Source organism: Sinohyriopsis cumingii, chromosome 6 (genome assembly GCF_028554795.1).
Source record: "Sinohyriopsis cumingii isolate HCF-2022 chromosome 6, ASM2855479v2, whole genome shotgun sequence".
In the NCBI taxonomy this organism is placed as follows: domain Eukaryota; kingdom Metazoa; phylum Mollusca; class Bivalvia; order Unionida; family Unionidae; genus Sinohyriopsis; species Sinohyriopsis cumingii.
In genome coordinates this window covers 110542029-110565505 of record NC_142966.1, presented here as the reverse complement: position 1 = coordinate 110565505, position 23477 = coordinate 110542029, and the positions used below count along the sequence as shown (strand labels likewise).

General features: G+C 35.5%; 1 protein-coding gene across 1 annotated transcript; it reads left to right on the top strand.

Moving 5' to 3' along the window:
- Positions 1-406: 406 nt before the first annotated feature.
- On the top strand, positions 407-22852 carry LOC149797714 (heat shock 70 kDa protein 12A-like). Its single transcript, XM_089960468.1, has 5 exons — positions 407-482; positions 9274-9579; positions 10225-10446; positions 18471-18627; positions 21663-22852. Exons 1-5 carry the CDS (start codon positions 480-482, stop codon positions 22733-22735), a joined length of 1761 nt encoding a protein of 586 aa, XP_089816594.1. The 5' UTR covers positions 407-479; the 3' UTR covers positions 22736-22852.
- Positions 22853-23477: the final 625 nt, after the last annotated feature.

The following is a 23477-nucleotide window of genomic DNA, read 5'->3' as shown; positions in this document are numbered from 1 at the left end:
CTTCTTTCTGTTTGAATTTGAATACTAAAGACTTAATTTTTCGACTGGTGTAAAGTCCTTGTCTTTGTAAACTTTTATTTTAGAATATATTATTTGAGTATTGAAAAAGTTCCTTTTTGTAAAATGGATATTTAGTCTACATGAAATATTGTAATGACAAAATGACTGTATCGATATAGAAGGCATAACAAAAACAAAGGCACGGAATTTATATTTAAAAAAATCTTGTTGGAACGTGTCTTCTAGTGTGCCACATACTAAATTCCAGGGAAGTAACACAGCCTGGACATTCAGAATAAAAGGGTGATCTTTTCTTTACTGGCAACATACCAGCGTTCCTTGGATATCCGTTGTTTGTCTATCTTTGTGTGATATTCACTTCCTCGTCTATTAATAATATTCATGGAACAAATTATATCGCAACCTCCTCCAAAGTTTACTCAGGAAAACAATGGGAATTATCCATTTAAGATACTGAAATGGTACGTAGAAATTTATTGTCATTTGAAAACCATAACGTTCCACCTTTTTCATACGGAAGAGGAAGGGTCTCAAAGAGGGGCAGGTCAAAATAATCTCTTGAACGTTGTCATGCTAGAACTTACATATTGATAGAGATTTCCAACACGAGTGTTGACAGTAATTTATAGCGATATCATTTTGGATTTTGCTCAAGGTAAGGTTTCTTGCATGTCACTTGCTGAGATGCACGTGAATACCAATTGCAATGATTGCACATATGAATCTGAATATGGTACATAGAGAAGGGGTGGATCAAAGGATGAGAAGGGCTACGCTTGTCAATCTATCCCCTGACACAGTCATATTATTTTTTTAGATGTTTATTTTGCATTGCTTTCTGTTTCTACACTGATCTTCCACTTTTATTTTTTGTTTAGATCAGGCAAACTCACAAGCCAGACATTACATTAGTTGCTGGATTTTGATGATAAAATGTCTTTTTCTAGTTTGTTCAATGATCATACCAATTATATTGATGATGATACAAGACGGGTATGAAATAATTAGCTTAATGTCATTAAATCTGGGACCATCAGTATTTTCTCTCTGGTCTATTAAAATTAGCATCATTACCACTGTTGATAGAACAAATCATTAATGTAGAATTGTATTCATAAATAGATAGGTAACACACACACACAGATATATATATATATATATATATATATATATATATATATATATATATATATATATATATATATATATATATATATATATATATATATATATACGTGTGTGTGTGTGTGTGTGTGTGTGTCTTACCGAAGACTCCCTTACACTATCAAGTATCGCTTTTACAAGCGATATTGGTGTCCCAAACCTTCAGGTTTAGCTTTCTTTTTTCTCTCAAAAATAACTAGAAAAATGACTGATACAAGTTCATTAGATTATCAGAACTTAATACACGAAAAGTATTTTACTTGTAATTGAATACCTAAATGTTTCGTGCGCAATCTAGATCCCACTCTTGTAGCAATGAAGGGTCCCAATCAGAATGTTCTCGTCGTAAATAGGATTGTGCAGTGCACGAGTTGGAATTTTGCAATCGAGGTCGGCCGAAAAGTAATGTTAGTCCCATTATTAAAATTGAGAGAGAGAGAGAGAGAGAGAGAGGGTCTCCTTATACCACCGGAAGGAACTGGAATACTCTTTAACCCATTATAGTAAGTTTCGTTGAAATGCAAATGATTCCTAGTGGTGCAAGTAGATATTAACTCTTACTGGTGCCTTACCGACATCATCCATCCAGGTCATTCCGGTACGGCCGTGCCGTTTAAATTCTTAATAGTACGGCGCAATGTACCTTAGGTGGCATGTTCCAGTTTCGTAATTTGGCCCCTGTCAAATTTCTTAACTAAGGCTATGGTGCGACTTTTTCAGATAGTATTGTTTACTATTTAAAGATATGGATATATTTGTGAATTAGGTGTTTCGGGCTTTTATTGTTTTTGAAATTGATATCAGGCATGTACACCTTCCATAGCTGCTCTGCAGTATGTTGATAGTGAAATACCAATAGTTGGCTAGAAAGAAGAGCTAGCCTCCCATAACAGTAAACACATGGGTTTGGGGCAAGTAGAATATATCAAAAACGGCTTGGATGACAACTATTTTCAATTGCATCAGCCTGTTTAGTACACACTGTTTTGCAGAATTGTCATCTAGGAAAAGGGCTTGTGTTTGCACTATCACATTGTGTCAAAAATGACCTTCGGGCATGAAAATTACTGGTAGAAATTCTTCTTCTGTTATTAACTGCCATTGACTTCTCTGGTTAAGGAGATAGTATTATTAAGGCTTTGTTTTAATATAGGTATCTAAAATTATGGACCTTTGTGTTCTCACTCGTGTATTTGATTTTTTAAGATTTTTTTTATACTAGGTTGCGGATTGCGGCATTAAATTTGTACATAAAAAATGTCCCCTGCCCCCTTATTGTACATGCTTACTTGCACCATTAATGCTTCCCATCATGCACTTTCAATATACGTGTAGATGTCTCATTCCATCTACTGTTCTTCTGAAAACATTCACCATGTTATCTCTACAGTTATTTGATAACTAGACAGGCATTAAGCTTGCGCTTCTATGCAGTGAATAGGCATTTAACTAAAACTCTTGAAGCATTCTATTTTGTATACTTTATAATGACATCATACACACAATGTACATGTGTGATGAAAAAGGTGTTGATATTGCTTCATGTAATGCAGTGGTTCCCAATCTCCAGGTCGCGACCGTGTAGTAGAGTACTCTTCTCTCTGGCGGCGAAAAGAAAAAAAAAATGAAAAGAAATAAATCAACGCGAAGGAGGGGCAATAAAATATCGTTTGCATGTGTGTGCCTCTGTGTGCATGCGTGCGTGCGCGCACGTGAGAGAGAGAGAGAGAGAGAGAGAGAGAGGAACTGTCAGGTCACTAAAAGATCATTTAGATAAGGTCATTAAAATTATCGAAAGTTAATCAAATCGTGCAACGGACATACAAACCATGTATAGAATAAGAAGTACTCGAAAGAATGTAATCTTGAAAGTACCCTTTGACATTCTGCAACACTATACCAAGTTTAACTCTGAGCACGCAACTTGTCCATTTATCAAGCAGTTTGTAATGAACTGTTCAAATTTCGCTTTTTTTTTTAAAGGCAGTTTTCCTCTATAACACAGATTTATCCAGCTGGTTATGCTTGTCTTATGCCGCAAATGAGTTGAGATTCGGTGGTTGGAGAATATTGGAAATATTCCGCAGCAATTTTTATCTGACGAGTTTATTAGTTTAAGTACACGCGCAATGGTAGTCCTATAAATCAAACCCCAAAATCTTTGTTGAAAGAGATAGGCGATATGTGGGTCTGTTTATTAAAATGTGCAATTTTACCTCATTCAAATCATTCCGGAAAACACCTGCTTAGAAAATTATACACTTACCGTCATTTCGTACTTGGCATATCTAGCGCGAAATTCAAAATGGCAACAGTACAGTCGGTTGTGTTATTTATTCTTCGTGGATTTACAGGTCGCCGAACACCGGATTTTATCTGGAAATAGTATGTACATATCGCCAAAAGAACCCTTCAGCCGGCGGTAGCTCAATAGCCTCAGAAATGCACGTAAATGTATCAAATGAACACTGTTGTATTCAGACAAGATGAGCTGCAGTTTTTGCGGGTTTTAATTAATAAGCAATATCATCCCCTAGGGCTGATTTATCGGCCTGCAACAATTTATGTATTGACAGTTTTAACTACGATGTTGTAGCTCCGTTTTAGAGAACATACCCCACACATGTTTAATATTGAGAAGAAAAAAATCAATAGCCTGAAGGAATAAAATCATATCAAGTGACAATTTTCTTCAGATTATTACTATGATCTGTTCTGACACCGGGCACCGTCATACATATATTATATAGTAAGATACACAAAGTCCGATGTCATCAAGGATTTGGTGAACCTTTTGTCACTCGATATGATTTTCTTTCCTTTCATTGTATTGCCTATTTTCAACATATAACTCGTGTCATGCACCCGTGATATCCCGTATGAAAGAACATATATTGTTTCTTTCGACGAAATAATAGCGGTCGCATAAATTTTCGCCCTCTAAAATAAACATTGGAACTTGATAAATTTTCAAAGTATATCTGAGAGAATTATTTCTGAAATCAAACCTTTCAACAAGATAAATAACTTGAGATAATATAACTTTATCATCATTCTCAACCTTTCCTTCGAAAAGTTCCAACACTTGAGAGAAAAAATGAGTTCTTCGTCTTCTGAGAACGGATCTGCGCTGACAGTTTTATTGTCTAATAAATGTTGAAGAGTTCGGTAACCAATTGTCATTATCACGTGAGTAATTAAATTTGAGTGGATGCCTTCAGGTAATCATTTGGACAATGCAATAATATTTTATTGCTGAGCGACTCCAACGGTATGTTCAGAGAAAACTCGGACGCAAAAACAACCCTTTACGTCGACCCATACTACAATGTTTCTTGTATTTCACACAATGCAATATCTTATGTATTGTACATGGGCATATCGTCTAGCATAAATGTATAGATAAAGAAAGGATAGTCATAACAGGAAAATCTATGAATTAATTAAAATGTTTTCCATTTTCTCTGTTAACACCATAGGATTTTGCATTTTTCGGTTTTAATTCGAGATATACTACTTTTTCAGATTTACTCGGCGCATAGTAAATTACTTCAACACAATACGGAAATTATTTGTTTAGTTAATCTCGTGTTGATTGATCTGAGAAAAAAATACACTATTAGAATGTGCTTGAGCGTTTTGTTTTATTTTTATTGTTCAGGATTCTGTCAGACATTCTGTTCAATTAGGGACAATCTACCTCAACTTCTATGATACTATCAAAATTGCAATAAGTAACATACGGAGCTTTTTGACTGGTGTCGATATATCATGCGTGCTACAATATATGTCTTTCTGATGTTATATTTATTGAATGATTGAGCTTGCATCCATTTTTGTGTTCTGAAAATATTTATGGTGCATTGAAAACATTGAAGAATTTCTTTTAGAGATATTTCAATGGGCACTCTTTAATTAACTTTGATGACACCAATTAAAAAAAGTCTTGTATTTCAACATATCAATTCCTTGTATCAGTGTAATCATTAAGACTACCTTATTGAAATACAATTAACATATCTCCATGTATTATTCTCTATAGTCATCTTATTTCTGAAAGAACCTATGTGGTTTATCTCCATTCCAGTGTGTTCCGATTCCAGTATTTCATCAACGGATATATCAAGTTAACTTTTATATCTCCTAGCCGCGTCTTTTCTCATCGGATTTTTGTAAAACCAAAAAATAATTGCATTTATCTAAGTTGTATTTTGATGGCCTATAGGACTCACGGTACTAATTCCACTCCAATGGTAAACATATGGAAACACTATCATATTCAAAATTCAATAACTTAAAATTTATGGGTGCTGATAATGACACCTATAATTTTTCGTGCACATCTAACCTTGGTGCAAGCTTATGTGTGGAGAACACCATATGACCCGCGGCAATTTGTTTACATACATGTGCATGAAACACGTGTTATTGATTCTGCACCAAATGAATCAGGTGCTACTTTCAGTATTGAGTACTCCTGAGTCAAGCCTGTAAAAATGCTAAAATTGCATCAGTAGAAATTTGTCAATATTTTTTTTACATTACATATAGGATAAGCTCTCAAAAGATATTTTTCCTAAAATTTTAATTTTCATTATTTTCCAATTATGGACCACCAAACCTGTAAATACTCTATTATTTCTTCACCCATTTCTAGACTGCTTCACAGTTCTTCCGTATAATTAGTACCGTGTGTCCTATATACGCGATCATCTGATGTATTTGATGCATTCTCTAGCGCATAAAATAAACATTTGCATTCTTTTTGACATATTTTACAAGCCACTCAGGCAGGTCAATGTATTTATAGGTTACTGCATTTGTATGGGAAAATATGAACGAGTTTTTTTGGATGGAATACTGCACGACCTTGGGAGTGCATTATATCCATCCGACAAAACGAGTTCATATTTCCCATACAAATGCAGTAACCTTTTTATTATATGCTCATTTTCTTTTTACCTAAGGCTTAAGTATATAAACAAAATACACTACAAGAAACAACGTAAATGAATGTATGCCGTATTCCAAACTAAATACACAAGCGCAGATTCATCACTACACGACAGCAACATTATTAATGCGCACATAACTCCGCCCAGATAAATTTGAACTTAGTCGCGCGCTCGGCATAACTTTCGAAAGAAAATGGTGTATCTATTTAAAATTGAAATTTGCAATCATATTGTGAATGAATGAGCATTGCAACAACTTTTCCATTTGTTCTGGAATGAATAGATTTTGGTATTTTGTTTCGATTCATCTGGATTCATCTGTGCAAATTGCACATGAAATACATCGGATTGAAGCAGTGTGGGAGAAGCGTGTTTACATCTGCAAGTGCGTTTGTTCTGTCATTGACTATTTGAAATCATAATGTGGAAAAATATGAAGTATTTCAATTGCAATTATTACAAAGACGCTATTGAATTTAATGTTTATTTCATTCTGAGTGCAGTAAGGAAGACGTAATTGTACTTGGGATATAGTGGAAATTACAGGACAATTTTGAAATGTGTAACCAAGCTTGAGAACTCATGATATGGCTCATGTAATTCGGATTTGCAGAACTAAAAGGAAATTCTGGATGTAAAACTGTAAGTATATTTATTTGCCATTCTTAATACCAGCTAAAGAAGACAGTTTATGGCTTTATAGCTTGCATGTTATTTGTAGGTAACAAGCATTTTTATGAAATCTGGTGTCTATTGCAAAATCTGAAACAATGTATCAAAAAGTTAATGTGTAATGTAGCAAAGCAGTTGGTATGTTGCAGTCCACGAGACATCTGCTTTAGTTCATTCAGAAACAAAGTAGTTCCTAATACAATATTGGGCACACGTGTCCTGCGCGTGGGTGCAATATGAAGGTGTGCATTATCGTAAAATATTGAACGATTCTGATAATGTCAAGTTAACGGAGAAAAAATGAGCATATAATAAGAGCGGTTACTATCTTTCTATGTTCAGTGTTAAATATTCAATGTTGTCAAACATTGCTTATTATCTGTCTACATTTGCTATTTTAAACGTCAAATAATCATTCATTGATATTATCCATTTCTCCTCTGTTCAGTATCTTTATAAATCATATCATGTAGTCAACTTGCTCTGCCCCTGGTTTGGTAATTATCTATGTCTGATAGTTAAGTCTAACTGAATTTTACTGAACAAATTTTCCAGTGAATCTCTTCTTCAAATGAGGTTCCGTTTCACTGAATATTTGATACAAATATTTTTTGTACCGCCTCAAGTTCTATACTCTTTTAAATTTCTATAGCATCAATCAGAAAGTATTGTAGTGATAATCTGGTTAAAGTTTGTTTGTTTATACGTTTAAATTCTTATCTACTTTGAAGACCTATCAAAGTTTCCTGTCATTTCTCTAACCTGCTTTTTTTCAAAGAAGTCCTAATTTTCATCTGTTTAAATAAGAAACTAATCACTGTACATTTCATTAATTTCAAACATTTAACTAGATATTCCAAGTATGTTTAATTATTTTGTATTTTATTTAACTATACTATTTCAAAATATATTTAACTACTAATTGTTTATGGTGTATTAAAAATTAAAGTGACCTTCAAATATGTAAAACAATATAATAGATTTACCATACATTTTAGCAAAAGCCCAAGCTCAGTGACTGGGTGCTTGGTTCTGCAGTTCACTGTAATTCAGCAGTTTAAGGAGAACCTCTCTTTCTTCTTTCTGATATTTGTTTCCCAACACCAAGGAACTCGCACTATGTCACTGCTGTCACCAGTCCAAAGTGGGGGCGGAAGGGTAAAGGTACCCGGTCTTTTAACCTGTGATTATCAAGTTATTGGCAATAATGTAGGTTATGCATTATCTCTCATTGCTTGCAGATTCTATAGCGTGTCTAAGCCCATTAAACCGACATGTGGGTACAAGAGGTATTCTCACAGCTACTTATCTTTTACGTTAACGATTGAAATATGAAACATGACCTGCGCCGCTGATAACGCATTAATGCTATAAATAGCTGTAATCCTTACACCTTATGCATGACAGTTCCTGACGCTATAAAAAAGTACCTGTTTCCTAGCAGACGACAAGGCCTGTTGCTTCGGGACAACGGCATTTAAATAGCACAATAGTAGCGATCTGTGCACATTCGCTGTAGCGATACAGAGTACTATTCTTAAATTAATCCTGATTTGCGGATATTTATCTCTGTGCAATATAATTTGAAACAACATGGAGAATCATTAACCCATAATGCAACTATATTGTCTACAACTAAAGTAGAAATCAGAAACATTTTTTACATCTTGCTTATTTTTCAGACCAGAGTCTTTAGCAAACTATTTATTTGAGCAACTAATTTTAGTGCAAAACAGTTTCAAAGTGTTGTTAACTGTGAAGACCAGAGCCTATTGTAAAATATTTACTTAGGTAATAATGCCTTGCTGCGGCCATCAACAATGAATAGGTCATTGAAAGTGACTTTCATGACTTTTAATTGCTTGGACTGGTCTTGATGTGGAGTCAAGACCTAAAAGCATGTATATACCTGAAGAAATATGGCAGACGACAGTGTATGTACGTATTGTATGGTCTATTCATTTTCAGTTTTGATTCACAAAGTTATCCTGTCTGAAGATGAGATATTCCTATGGAATATCACATTACTATTTCGATTTCAAAATGCAATGAAAACATTTAGTCTAAAAATGTCGTATATGAAGGCGATGTAGTCCAATTCAACGTCTTGTCCTCACCTGGGATGATAGTACAAAAAAACAACCTATTTCCTTACTACTATACTGGATCTTCTCTTGGTATTGTGAATAGAGTAAATCTGACTCGAGTACCGACACTGCTGGAAAAAGAAAACACTGGTAAAATTTATACTATACCCCTGTATCGAAAGAGAACTGGTCTCTTGTATTGAACAATAATTGTTGAAACATTCATTTATCTAAAGAAGCTAAATTTTTTAAACAAAATATACAATATGGGGTCGTGATGCTTGAATTTTGGCACCGATCGAAAGTTCAGTTGCAAGGAAATAGGTTCGAGGGGTAACGTATCTAGAAATAACGATTTATGATTCTCTTTATAGGTTTCCAGGAAATCCAATAAGCTTCTGGTGGCGGCTATTGACTTTGGAACAACATTTTCAAGTTGGGCGTGCTCTTTCAGGCATGATTACGAGAGAGAACCAACAAAAATACTTGTTAAAGAATGGAACAGCGGAGTAGGCATATCTTCCAAAGCACCCACAACAGCTCTCATAAGACCAGATGGCAAAACTTTGGGTGCCTTTGGTTATGATGCTGAAGACAAGTATGCAAGGTTGGCAGAGAATGACGAGCATAAAGACTGGTATTATTTTACAAGATTCAAGATGTCCCTTTTCAAAGACAAGGTAATTTGAAATTTATATATGTCTGAATGGAAACTTTCTCTTGGGTACAAAATCTTTTCTCAGAAAATAGTTTACGTCCACCACAAATATGTAAATACGATTCAAATCTGATTAAATGATGACAGAAATTTTTAGATGGAAAAGATTTTGACAAAAGTGAGTATACAATTTTGCTCAACGCTCTCTAAATGTATATTGCAGTTTAAAGTCGTAAAGGTAACACTAAATAACCAATATTATCATCATAGCTGATGAAATAATGTCGAAAATATCGATATTGCTACATAGCAGAGCTTTTTACGCCAAGTAGAAGAGATATCTGATTTTGTACGTAGTGTCGGTGGTAGAATACATAAATGGTACAACCTACAGATGCAAAGAGAAGATGAATTAAAAAAAACTATTAAGATGAAAATAGGAAAGTGCCTAAAATATTCTCAAAGGTTACTATAAGCTACTATGTATTTTATGCTAAATTATCTTTGTTACAAAAGCTACAGTTAAAGATGAATACTCAGAAAAGGACATTCAAGATACCTTTGTAGGGAATATGTGAGAAGAATACATTCCTTCAATCATGATTAATGCGCGGGTAAATATCATTTTACTGTCTATCAGAAAAGCTGTAATCTTAACTCCTTTCAGGGTCTTACTCGTCAGACCATCATCTACGATGAAATGGGGAAGAAGATGGCTGCAATCAAGGTGATAAGCCTTGTTATTCGTTACATGAAAGACGATCTCTGTGAGCAAATCAAGTCGAAGATGGGAGGTAAGCTTTTGCCTGAGGATATTCAGTGGGTTCTGACTGCTCCATCCATATGGAATGACAAAGCTAGACAGTTTATGCGTGAGGCAGCAGTGCAGGTAGATTTCTGAGTTTCCTTTTTAAAACATTTTTTGTTTGTTTGTTTTGTTGTTGTTTTGTTTATTTTTCTTTCATGGAAGCATTTTATACTAAGAATTCTCATTTATATATGAATATACAAAGGCTAAGTAATGAAGTATTCTCATTTAACGTGTGCCTTGAGGAAATGATTGAAAGCATATAAATAGGTATTTTCTTTAATTTAAATGTTTATTATAGGTCTGTTAAACATGTTGAAGACATAACATATGTATAAGTAAAGAATAGTTTCAAATACGTTTTGCACTAAAACCAACAGCATGTACAGGAAAAATAGACACCTTGTGACAAGGCTATATAACAGCGTACATATTATGCAATTTGTGCATTCCTCATATCTAACTCAGAAGAAGCTATTTTTCATGATGGTATCAAAACATTGAAAACATATTTAAATGACTTTTTTCCAATACATATTCTAGCTGATTATAAACAATGTAAAAGGAAAGGACAAATATGTTCAGCAATATAGGACATTATGAGGACAGATGGGGTATGATACGAACAATGGGAAGTAACATTTAGGTCACCATTTTGAAATGGGCCTTTAAACGTACATTTGGAATAAAATGTGTAAGCGACCATTGTATGAACATTGAAGGCGGTTATACCGACAAAGGAAAGTATAATGTTAAAACAATGATCACATGATGGACATAATGCGTGTATCGTTTTGAAATTGGCCGTTATATTGACATGACACGTACATGAATAATGGGAAACGTTATGTTAAAAATGTCCATAGGATCAATATTGTATTGGATGGGATGGGGGAGGTGGTTTTATAAAATAAAACGGAAATGAAATTTTATAAATGTTGATACAATGAAGACATATAGGTGACTGTTGAAATGGGACAAAAAGAAATTATAAGAGCAAAGGGAAATGTAATGCCAAAACGATATCTACTAAGCAACACGACACATACTAACCAACATGCCGTATGACTGACCAGCACCATATCATCTAGTAACCAATGTCCACATTTACTAGCTAAAACATGGTGTGATGTAAAACAAAGTGGATGAAATAGAAGTCATCTCCTTTATGAGCAAAATTAAAATTCCACATACTACCCGACTCACATATGGCCGACCGAAGAATCGATGCTCAAACAAAGAAACATATCGTCTGGAAATCATGTGTAAATGGACCATCATGTAATGTGATTTTTCTTTAGCTTCTAAGAATAGATCTATGATACCACAGCTAAAGCTTAAAAAGCAAATTCGACCCAAAACCTGAAATTCAAAATAATAGAGAAAAGAAAGAGAGGTGCAGTGAGTTGACACTCCAAAATATCTCTTAAGAAGATAAAATGAATACCCTTTCAAGAAAGAATGGCACTGCAGTTAGGAAACCTCCATCTGTCTCCCCTTCCCCACCTCATACTCCTTTGTAATTGATCATGCAAAACCGATTTAAGACAAATGTTCAACAAACTAATGAAAATAAGGAAACCCATCTCTATGGGAACTTCCACTTTTTCTTAGTCGACATATTATTCTGTTGCTCTAATCGATGCTGCTGTGGCCTTTCCTGTCGCATTTCTAAGAGAAAAAGCAATACAGAACATTCATGTTAAAGCGATTACAGGAGTTGTTGAAACAAAACGTTGCACGGTTTTAGCAGTTAGCAACACCTCTTCCTCGAGTTCTACCCATAGGCACGTTAGTAATACGTCCAGACAACCATTGGAGACGAATTCCAGTACAACAGACAAAGTGTTGGACAAGGTTCACTTCAGTTTCCTTCAAACAAGATGTCTTTTTCTTTCATTTCACACCAGGGTTGACGTATAATAATGTCTTTTAAAAAGGAAGTCCGGTTATCCCTTTGCAATTGCATACGTTATTTACCTCCAAATCATAAATTCGCATATATGGCACATGTACAAGTGTACAATCGTTAATGGCTGAAACAGATTCGTCAGAAACGGAAAAATTACAAACAGTATGGTCAGTTGTTGCACTATCTTTAACTGTTTCGTCAGGAAGTTTAACGAGGTAACTAAGCCAACTCAGAAATTTCAAGACTGTCATGAAAACCGAAGAAAGAAACAAAAACAGCAGCTCCAAAGACAATGACAGACATAGTTACGGGGACGGAAGAGACGTAAACAATATTAGTTTTTAAAGCACTTTCTCCTCAAACAGCTTTTGCTCCTAGTGTGGCAGCCCTGTTGACGCCGTTCTTTATTTTGAGGATAAAGAAACGCATGCCTGGATAGGATAGATGATGTGGATACCTTTTTCAGCAGAAGACAAGAAGAAAGAACGGAAGAGAGAAGTTAAACACGAAATGAAGAAGTAAAGAACAAAGTGAGGAAAAAAACTGGTGACTTCTGTGAAAAGAACCTTTCCTACTCCTACTGATTGTCAAACACGCCAATCATCGCAATCTAAATTTTACTTTGACAGTCCGAAGATGAGTATAAAAATGAAACAACCATTTCTAATACGATTCTCGACTGAATTGTATTCGTGTAGCCTATGTATCGAGGAGTAGCTGATTATGAGGGAATAGTTTGGGATATATGTTTAAATCGGCCATTCGTATGGTGGTACCCATTTTGAAACCTATGATGAGTTGCATGTTTTATACGATGCGGCCTTGACGCAATTCAAATAATTTCTCCAATATGTGCTCATCGACAAAGTACCAAACAAAAAGCTTAACCAAGGCAGGAAGAAATGTGTTGATTCAGACAAGAAAAGAACTCCTTGGTCTCTGATCCACCCCTATAAATTCACTTCAGACACCTGTCGAAGGCATTGATTCATCCTCTACCCTACAGCAAGGACAAGGCAAAAGCCACGTCAAAGACCATTACGACCTCATAGACACGCCGAGAAAAAGAATAAATAAAGAAGAACTGACAGAGATTTTGACGTTTTTTATTACTAAAAATAATGATCTGAGATTCTTAAGAATGTTTCTAGACACAACTCGATGATTTTGCTACGACTCCGATAATGATGAGGATGCAGGTATCCCATTGGACATAATATCATCTTGCGTCTTTTGATGCCACTTCATCTCCTGTTGAGTTTGAAATCGAATGCGTGTGTACTCTCGAAACTTGACAAGAGGGGCAGGTTCAATGACACAGCTTTGATTGTAGATGAAGATGAAGACTACATCTAGTATTTAAAGACCGACAAAGGTAATTACACATGGGCGTATTCTGGAAGTAATGGAGTGTTTAGACTTGGACATGTGGTTGAAAGACACTTATTTGTTGAATGGTGTGGATGTACGTATGAAACTGACTCGAAGTAGTACCGTGTTCCATTTCATGAGAAATGATAACGTTTACAAAACTAACATTGAAGAACCTAGACTGTTCATGCGTTGTATGCGAGTTTTACCTAAAGCGAGGTTCTGACCAGAACCTTACCTAAAGTGGGAAACAACATCAGTGATGCTCTGACTAGAACAACATCAAAGCGTTTACTACGACGAGTGGACGTTAAACATTCACCACTGCCTGTGGACTCCAATCCAAAGTGGGAGATCACATCTTGCAGAGTCAACTACCACAATGTTTGTTCACTGGCACTGTTAGCAATGTGCCTATATACCCTCAACATAACTACTGATAAAACTCTTTCCAGTTCCAAGTCTTCAATATATTCAATAAAGAAGTCACCCGTAACGACATTTCGTTGTGTATCAGATTATTTGAACCAAATGTTGCCAAGAAAAAATACTTGAGATTGTGCATGACTCATTTTTAAACCACAGAACAATTAGGACCCAACCCTATCAACTGAATTTCTAAAGACGAATATGCCGGAGTATATACATTGTGGGGATTTGATTTCACTCCAGGTCGAGGAAGCAGCGAGGGACATTTCAACAACATAACATAATGGCAACTCGATGTAGAACTTCAGTTTGCACTTTTCCTCGAATTTGATAATACTGTGGAAATTTGCAGTCTGAAAGAAGTGATCCTATGTCATTAAAAACTGAACGGAACACGATACCATGGAATAATCGAAGACGTTTTCACTCCATAACAAAAATTACAGGAGTCACACAATCAAAGTAGAAGAAGAGAAAGACACAATCACGATGTTACGAGTTCCAGAATACGGACAACAGTTAGTGTCTTGTTTTTTTCTCGCCACTTAACGTAAATAACCACACTCTGGACCAGAGAACATTAGTTTGGCTGTCAGATCGATCATCCTAGTCAAGAGCGAAACTATGTTTGATGATGAGTCAAGAAGAAAATTTGGAATAGTATCTGGAAGAAACATGGACACTTAACACAGAAAAGACGATCGTAAAAGAGTGACATAAAAACATGAGTGAATATTTCCGGCCTCCACAGACTTCATTGGAGACGAAACGGTCAAATTCTCTTGCAAGAAATATCGAGACTTTCCGTCCATTTCTGTTCATTACCTGCGAAGAATTAATGCTTGGAACTTTATTAGTTTCTGAGCCACATCTAGATTCATGTAGTGTAGCACCCAATACTGGGTTGAAGGAAGCTATATACGAACTGTGAGTCTCTCAAAGATAGAACTTCCACATCGAAAACATATTAACTACGGAACTTATGTCATCAATACGTACACAACAGCCGTCGCCTAGGAAATCATTGGGTGGACGTCTACTTTCCCAATGACCACGGGATGGAATATTTTGATTCGGCAGAATTCTCTCATATGGATGAGACTATATCACAGACTTTATGAGAAGCAATGCTGTATCCACTAGTTTAATAATGTGAGAATTTTAGGATTGGAATCGATGCTGTGTTTTGAACGTGATTTCTCTTCATTCAATAGAAAAATAAAAATCTAGTTTGGTGATCATTATGGCTGTCTCCTTTCTTTAGCTCAAAAACGTAGTGTTTATCGACTATTCTAGATCATTGGAAATCTTGTCTTACTCCTCAACGTTGTCAATGTTGTTAATACGTTGAAAATACATTCTTGTCTAACACCGTTTGGGTACTTGTCAGATGTACATGAAGAGAGCGCATCTGGCCATAGTCCTCCGAAATCGTTTCGTGCTGCTTGACTTTTAATTAAAAGAGACATATAAAAGGAAAGTTGATTTAGACAACGAAATCGTATCGATTGACTTTTGGAAAAACAATTGTACATGATTTCTCTCTTTCTCTCTCTCTCTCTCTCTCTCTCTCTCTCTCTCTCTCTCTCTCAATCATTCAGTTTCTCAAAAAGTATGTTCCCTTTACTTCCGAATCTCAAGTATTGCCATTAATCGTCGACCACGAGGAAATAGAAATGAATGAGCCAGGAAGAATATGGAAATTACGTGAGCCTATATGATTCATAAACAAAGTAGATCACCTCCTGGGCCAGGTAATAAATATATTCTTACAAGTTTCACCTGAAGAAGGAGATGATAACCGTTATAACGGTTAAGCAGCTATAAGAGAAGTGATGGAGGAGGAAACACGTAAGATTAAGAGGACCTGGGCGGAGGAGAAATGCTAAACAGAGCGACAAAAGAGGGAGGGGGCATCAGAACCTCAACGAAAGATGAGAAAGCGCCCTACAGTGTAGTAGGCTAAGGGAAGGACAGCAAGAGGACTTGGTATGGAGCTGGAACTAGAGCTACAACAACAACAATAATATTAGCAGCCAGAACAGTCCCTAGTCCCGCAAAACAAAGAGTTGTAGATGGCAAGTAGAGGCTTCTAATTTGTTTGATTATCCGTCTCTGTTCAGAGATGGGGCAATTATGTGTCCGTGTTGCAGAGCCATGACAATAATCAATGTCCCTTTACATGGCCACACATGTTTCTCAGAAAGAGATATACTGCTAAATTATTGCCAAAATAATGTATGTTTTGTGTTTGTATATTTTTGTCTCCGTTTTGTCTTTCAGACATAAATATTAAACCCTATATACACTCTTCTGTCTGGGCCCCGGGTAGCCAAGTGGTCTAAGTCGCTCGCCCTTATAGATCACTGACATCTCAAATCTGGGGTATGAGGAATGTAGGGTTTTTAGTTTTGTTTATAAGAAAATAATATGGTGGTTATGCGGGATATTGATGGTAAAGGAAATTTTAGCTTTGTTTAAAAATGGTTTGAGTTATATTTGATCCCCTTCTGTAACAGCCTATCAAGGGTTGGTTCGTGTGGGTGTTAACTAGTAGATGAGTCAGTGCTGGTCAGTAGGATGGCGTATTAGTTAGTACGTTTGGGTTTTGATTAGTAGGTATATGGATACTGGTTAGTGGGTGGGTGATGGTCTGTTAAACGGGATATTAGTTAGTAGATGTAGTTATAACATTACATTTCTCTTTGTCCTTAACGCTTTTTCCTTATACTAATTTTACCTGGTCGATATCATGGTTCTTAATGATAATCCATATGACTCCTTAACATTAAATTCCTATTGTCTGTGAAAAGGAATCGTGACAAAATAACTACTGTAATGTTAATTCCCATTGTCTGTTTATCATTTCATAGTATTGTTTACCAGGTTACCGAGGAAGCTTGTGACAGAATTATGCTAATAACTGACGATCATTTTTTTGGTAGTTTTACAACATTAATAAAATGGAGAACAAAATACTTGATAACTTTTGCGTTCATGGCAGAATATAATTACATATAGAAGCAAAAACATAAATAAATGGAGATTTATATATATATATATATATATATATATATATATATATATATATATATATATATATATATATATATATATATATATATTAAATGCTAACAATAAATCAGTTTCACGGCATGCAGTGTCATTTACAGCATACCGTAAAATGTATGGTGAACGTAACTTTTGGACTAACCTTATCTTGATATAAAAATATGGTTCTTCCCGATCAGATTTAGGTAAATCGTAGATTTGTATGGGTCGCTCTGCAAATATTTTGTACTTCTGAGAGAGTGGCGGGTGTAAGGTGAAAAGTTGTTTATATTTGCAACATGCACAATGGAGATAATGCTGATATACCTTTATGTTCCTTTGCTCTACTGTGGTTGAAATTCCTTAGGATACTTGTGGACATTAAACATGATCTAAGCACACAGAAAACTAAAATGACTGCGCCCTTGTGCTAACAAAATTCAACCTGAATTAGCTTAAAGTACACTATCTTTAGCAGTTATTAAAAAAGGGAAACATTATTTTGCCAGACAAGACAATACCACTTCTGAAAGTGCAATGAATGAATTACCAAATATATAAAATGCAAAAAAAGTTATCAGCATTTCTACATTTTACTTCTCAAGTCCAGGAAGTGAAAGTGACCACATGCATACTGAAGTATGACCAAGCGGTATAATATATAACCCATATTACTCACACCAAAATAAAGGGAATTAAACGTTTCTTGAATAATACGTAAGATATAGATGTTTTATTTTTTGAATAGCCAGTATAATCAGTGAGGAATACCAGGGGAAATGTTATTTCTTTACAAATCTAACCTTATGCAAAATGCAAAACTGTAGAGCGCCACCTTACTAAAATGAATACTTTTGAAAATGAAATCGTCAGTCGAATGGCAAGTACCAGGAAAGGTTGTAAAACATTTTATTAATTATTCCGACGAAGTCTTGGTAACCCATTGTTAAATTTAATACACGTTCTGCATAAAATATGTTACTTTAAGTTTAGTTCAAGCTCAGTCACCTGTGTGCTGTATTTCCCTTTACCAGTTCAGGTTGTCTCTGCAAAGTGATAATATTTTGAAAAAAGATCAGTATAATAAATACATGTTATAAAAGTACTATCCAGAGAAAATCTAATTAAACGTTCTCCAAAATCCCTCAGAGAGGGTCATGTGACAAGTATGATCTAATTCGGTGAACTGCTACTCCCATGTTGATTATGGTGTTATTAGCAAACACTTCATTTTATTTCATTTTAAATGATTTCTGTATGTTAAGAATTCTACTATCCTTTTGATTTAATACAGTTATCTTATTGCTGCTTTTCTTCTTCTCGTATGTCTTATTTTCAATAGTCTGGTATACGTGATAACCAGCTACTTATAGCCCTGGAACCGGAAGTAGCATCAGTGTACTGCAGAAACATTCCTCTGGAGCTAAAAGCATCTGATGGTACATCGTCCATTGTGCCTTTGTCTCCCGGAACTCGATATATAGTTGTTGATGCAGGAGGTAATGTATGTATGTATGTATGTATGTATGTATGTATGTATGTATATATGTATGTACGGCGAGAGAGGGGGAATGGTTCATTTACAAGACAGTCTTCCAACGTTTCGAGCTAATTATGCACTTCGTCAGAGTAAGAAACCACTTACATAAACAAACACCTAAATGTGGATCCGATAGCAGATTAGAATTATTCATAAGATAAACTACAGGAGTAAGCGAACAAGATTGAAATAATGTCCAAAAATACAATGATGTCACAAATGAACAAAGGATGATCTGAGTAATTGCTTCTTTTTGTACGCAGAAACAAATCGTTTAGCAATAATTTCAGTCGAAGGACGGGGCACGAAAACCATGCGTAGCGAAAAAGAATGCCATCTGAGTCCAGATACTACAATATGTATTCAAAATAATATCCCGGTATAGTTGTGCGTCGAGAAGGTATTAAAGAAAATGTGACATGTTAATTATGTAGCTAGATACCAAGAAAGAAAACATAACAATGACAGTGTGTCTATTTGTAATACAGACCACATGCTCATAATAAAAATAAATACATCATATGACACACAAAGGTGTTATGTGTGTAACAGTTGAACATCGTGTGTCTATTGAGAATATTATATATATAATTAATAATGCCTGTAATTGTTTCTAATTAGGTAAAATACAAATATACGATGCACTAAAACCTAATAGCTGTTAAGCATACGTTTTGCGATATTAATATATCTAAAAACTTGCTAAATTGAGTTGATAATACAAGTTTTTCTAATTTTTTAGGTCAGTGTTAAATTATTCATTATAATTTTCTATTATAATTTTGTGTAAAAGTAAATAAAATGGATGTAAAAGTTTCCCTCCATGATGATTTATCTCCCTTGTGTCTGGATTAGTCGGACCCTACATATCTTCATCATGTATAATGTATATAATTAAATTATTGGGGGAAAAAACTCTACAGCACTATCATATTTAATAAATGAATTGTTACCCGTGAAATCACGCGTGATTTTAATGTTATAGAGTGCATACTTCGTTTCTAAGTTTCCAATTGGAGACCATGGTAACGAAGCCTCTGGAAGTTCCTGCAGTTCAAGCGTTTCCAGAGCATACTTTTAACAATGCAACCTTTTTGTTTATAAAAAAAATACTCTTGGAAACGCTTACTTTTTTAAGGGTGGGATAGCTTGATCCTTTCCCTTTCATTGGTTCTTGATTTTCTAACATTAGCCGCTTGCGATTTCGATCTTACCATACCATATCAAAGTTTATATAACCATTAAATTTTAAATGACCTGCAATTTCTGCCCGTGTTTCATTAAAACCTGTCATTCAAATATTGTCAACGCAGTTAATAAAACCAGATGTATTTTCTCTCGAAAGATTCCCACCCAATCCAAATATATTCGATTCTAAACAGCATAATATAGAATTATACAAGTTCTCATCATGCACGTTTTATAGACCTCGGCCGGGATCCTATCTTTGTGGAACAAGAACAGCATCATTTGTAATATTTTTGAAAGGTTTTATTTGCTTTTCCTATAGCTTATCCAAAGTTGGGTAAACGTTGATACGATACAGTCTTACTCTAAGTGGAATAATCCTATCCTATACGCACATTAACATCAAGCCTGGAAGATGTATTTATATCGCCATTATCAGTAGTCGCTCCGTCGACTACATCACAGGCTTCCGCCATAGCTTACCACATCGTCTCAAAACCCTCTTTGCCCTCATATATGAAACCAAAAATAGAAAAAGGGATCGCGAGACTTGGTTTTTCTTTCGACTTAAGTCGTTGTGCTGTTTCAACAGTTATTTTGTCCGTATCCAACCAAGCGCATGTCTCGTATAATTTTAATGGATTGCTCCATATCCCCCCGTTTCTCTACTCGATTTTCCTAACAATAAAACACTAGTTTCTTTTGACACGTGTTTTCAATAAACCATAAACCATAAATTTAAGAAATTCAAACCACAACAATTGCTGAGACAAACTTTCGCAGACAACTGCGCCACAGTTCCAGAGCTCGTGAGACCGCAGAGAACCATTGGGAACAATGCTCTGGTATTTCCATCAAATCCAGAAATTACCTCAGATGTTGCTGTAGAATACGTACAAATTTGACAGGCTTGGTGATTCGCCAGTCGTGCAGTGCATGCCATGTGTAGCGACAGAAAAGGACAATAATATTCTGATTGTGACTTTGTATCCTTCCGCCACTATATTACGCATTTGAACAAAAGTAGTCTTGAATATAGTTCTCAACAATGATGAATTGCATCGGACGTGTCTTTCTCGGCTTGACGAAAAAAGCCGAGAACGAGAAAAATTAATATCACTTTCTACACGGTTCTTCTGAAACAGAGCGTGCTACTTTGTCGACATGAAATTTTTAATCTAGCAATTATTTCTAAAATCCCGTGCTTGTTTTGAAATAAATGTAACTGGCACACAGTTGTGAGAAATAAAATACATTTCAAGTATCCTTTTATTGTGTAAAATGTGGGCTATGAATGTTTATTCTTGACCTGTAATAAGCACTTCAAAGTTGAGTCGACACCAATATACCTATCGCGAAGAAGACGTTATGTATCATTTTGAATAGATAAATGAATGTAAATTATGCTTGAATATACGATGAGGAAAACAAATCCCAGTCAGTTCAGGATCTATACATTTTAAATTGGTTATATTTCCTTCATAAAGTATTCCCATCTGTTATTTTAAACGGTTCATTTAACTTTGCTTGTCAGAGGTAACTCTTTTTGGGTTTAAGCATAAAACAACAATAATAATAACTGTATTAATAGGCACTTTCCTATGAGATCCAGTTTTCACGTATTAAATAGCATATTTTGTCTCTTTTTTACAACTGAAAAGAAAAATATTTTGGCTGATACAGACACTTTTCTACAATATCCCGTTTTTGTAGCAGAACGTTTTAAATAATACATTTTATAGTTTTCCTGGCTGATATGAGACATTGGCCTGCTACACGAAAATCATTCTTTTTTCTGCACTGAAGGTGGCACAGTGGACATAACGATCCATGAAGTCTTGGAGGATGGAAACTTAAAAGAGATTGAGAAGGCAACAGGCGGCGCATGGGGTGGGCGAGAAGTCGACGAGGCTTTCAAGCAGTTTCTGATCAAAATATTTGGAAATCCTGTTCTACAAAAATTCAAAGTGGAAGAGATGGAAGATTACTTTGGACTATTTCGGGATTTTGAAATAAAAAAGAGGAAAGTTGACCCAACAAGAAAAGAGGACTTAACATTTTCCATACCTGCATCTTTGCTAGAAATCTTTAAAGAAAAATCCGGAGAAACCCTGATAGAAGCAATCAATCAATCTCCGTTTGCAAAAGAAGTCCGAGTCGCTAAAGGGAATAAACTGAGACTGGATCATTCCATTATGAGCGGTTTCTTTGATAGATCCGTCAAAAGTGCCTGTGATCATCTGAAGACATTTCATGAAGATCATGAAAAATACGGAATATCCATGGCCATTTTGGTAGGTGGTTTTTCCGAATCTTCGATGCTAAGTACAGCGATTCGAGCCATGTGTTCTACCTGGAAAGTCTTAGTACCGGACGGTGCTGGTCTTGTTGTGCTTAAAGGAGCTGTACTATATGGCCACGATCAATCAGCCATCGTTTATAGAGTCGCTAGACATACATATGGGGTTGGTGTAACGGTCAAGTTCATTGACGGTGTGCATCCAGTACAAAACATGGTAAAGGATGATGAGGGAAGAAGGAGATGCAGAAATTATTTCCGAAAAATTCTAGAGGAGGGCTCATTAGTAAGATATGATCAAATCGTGTTCGAATACAAAGGGTTTGTGCCAACGGACGGCAAAAGTGATAACATGAATATTCCGATTTATGCGAGTACTGATAAAGATGCAAAGTTCACAACTGATGATTCATGCTTCCTCCTAGGGAAACTCGTTGTTAATTGCCTCGACATGAGTATAGCAAAAACCCAGCGAAAGGTAGATGTTACCATTACACATAAAGGCACCGATCTACAAATACATGCAATAGATACACGGTCTGGCAGAAAACTCGACGCATGCATTGATCTTCTAGATTAGGCCGCTATTTCGAAATTTGTTTTCACTTTACTGTACGATAAAAAGGTCACAATGATATGATAATACATTTTGCAATATAAATTACAAATTCAACCACGAGATCAATGTAGAATTCTCTCTTTTGAATCATCAAATATATATATATATATATATATATATATATATATATATATATATATATATATATATATATATATATATATGTGTGTGTGTGTGTGTGTGTGTGTGTGTATGACAGCTCCAGTGGCTTTGTAATTAGAGCGTCCGCCTCGGATGCGAGAGGTCGTGGGTTCGATCCCCGGTCGACCCATACCAAAGACTTACAAAAATGGTACTAACAGCTTCCACGCTTGGCGCTCAGCATTACGAGGTTAGTGTTAGGACTGGTTGGCCCCGTGTCAGGATAATGTAACTGGGTGGGACATCACGCTACATGTCTGCGACATGATGCCCCAGTGCTAGACATCACTAAAAACTGCCACACTGCAGACATCGTAGCAATATCAGTGAAAAATTGTTGAAGCTACGTTCAAAATACAAATCACACACACACACACACACACACACACACATATATATATATATATATATTAGGTGGGGTCATTATGTATGAACATTTAGGTGGAATTTATTGGTCTTAAATGATGCGATTCATGATATCTTCTTCAGTAGTCTCTTGAAGTATACGTCGCGGTTTCCATCCAACGATAATATTGGCCACAAAGTAAATTCTTGCTTCTTT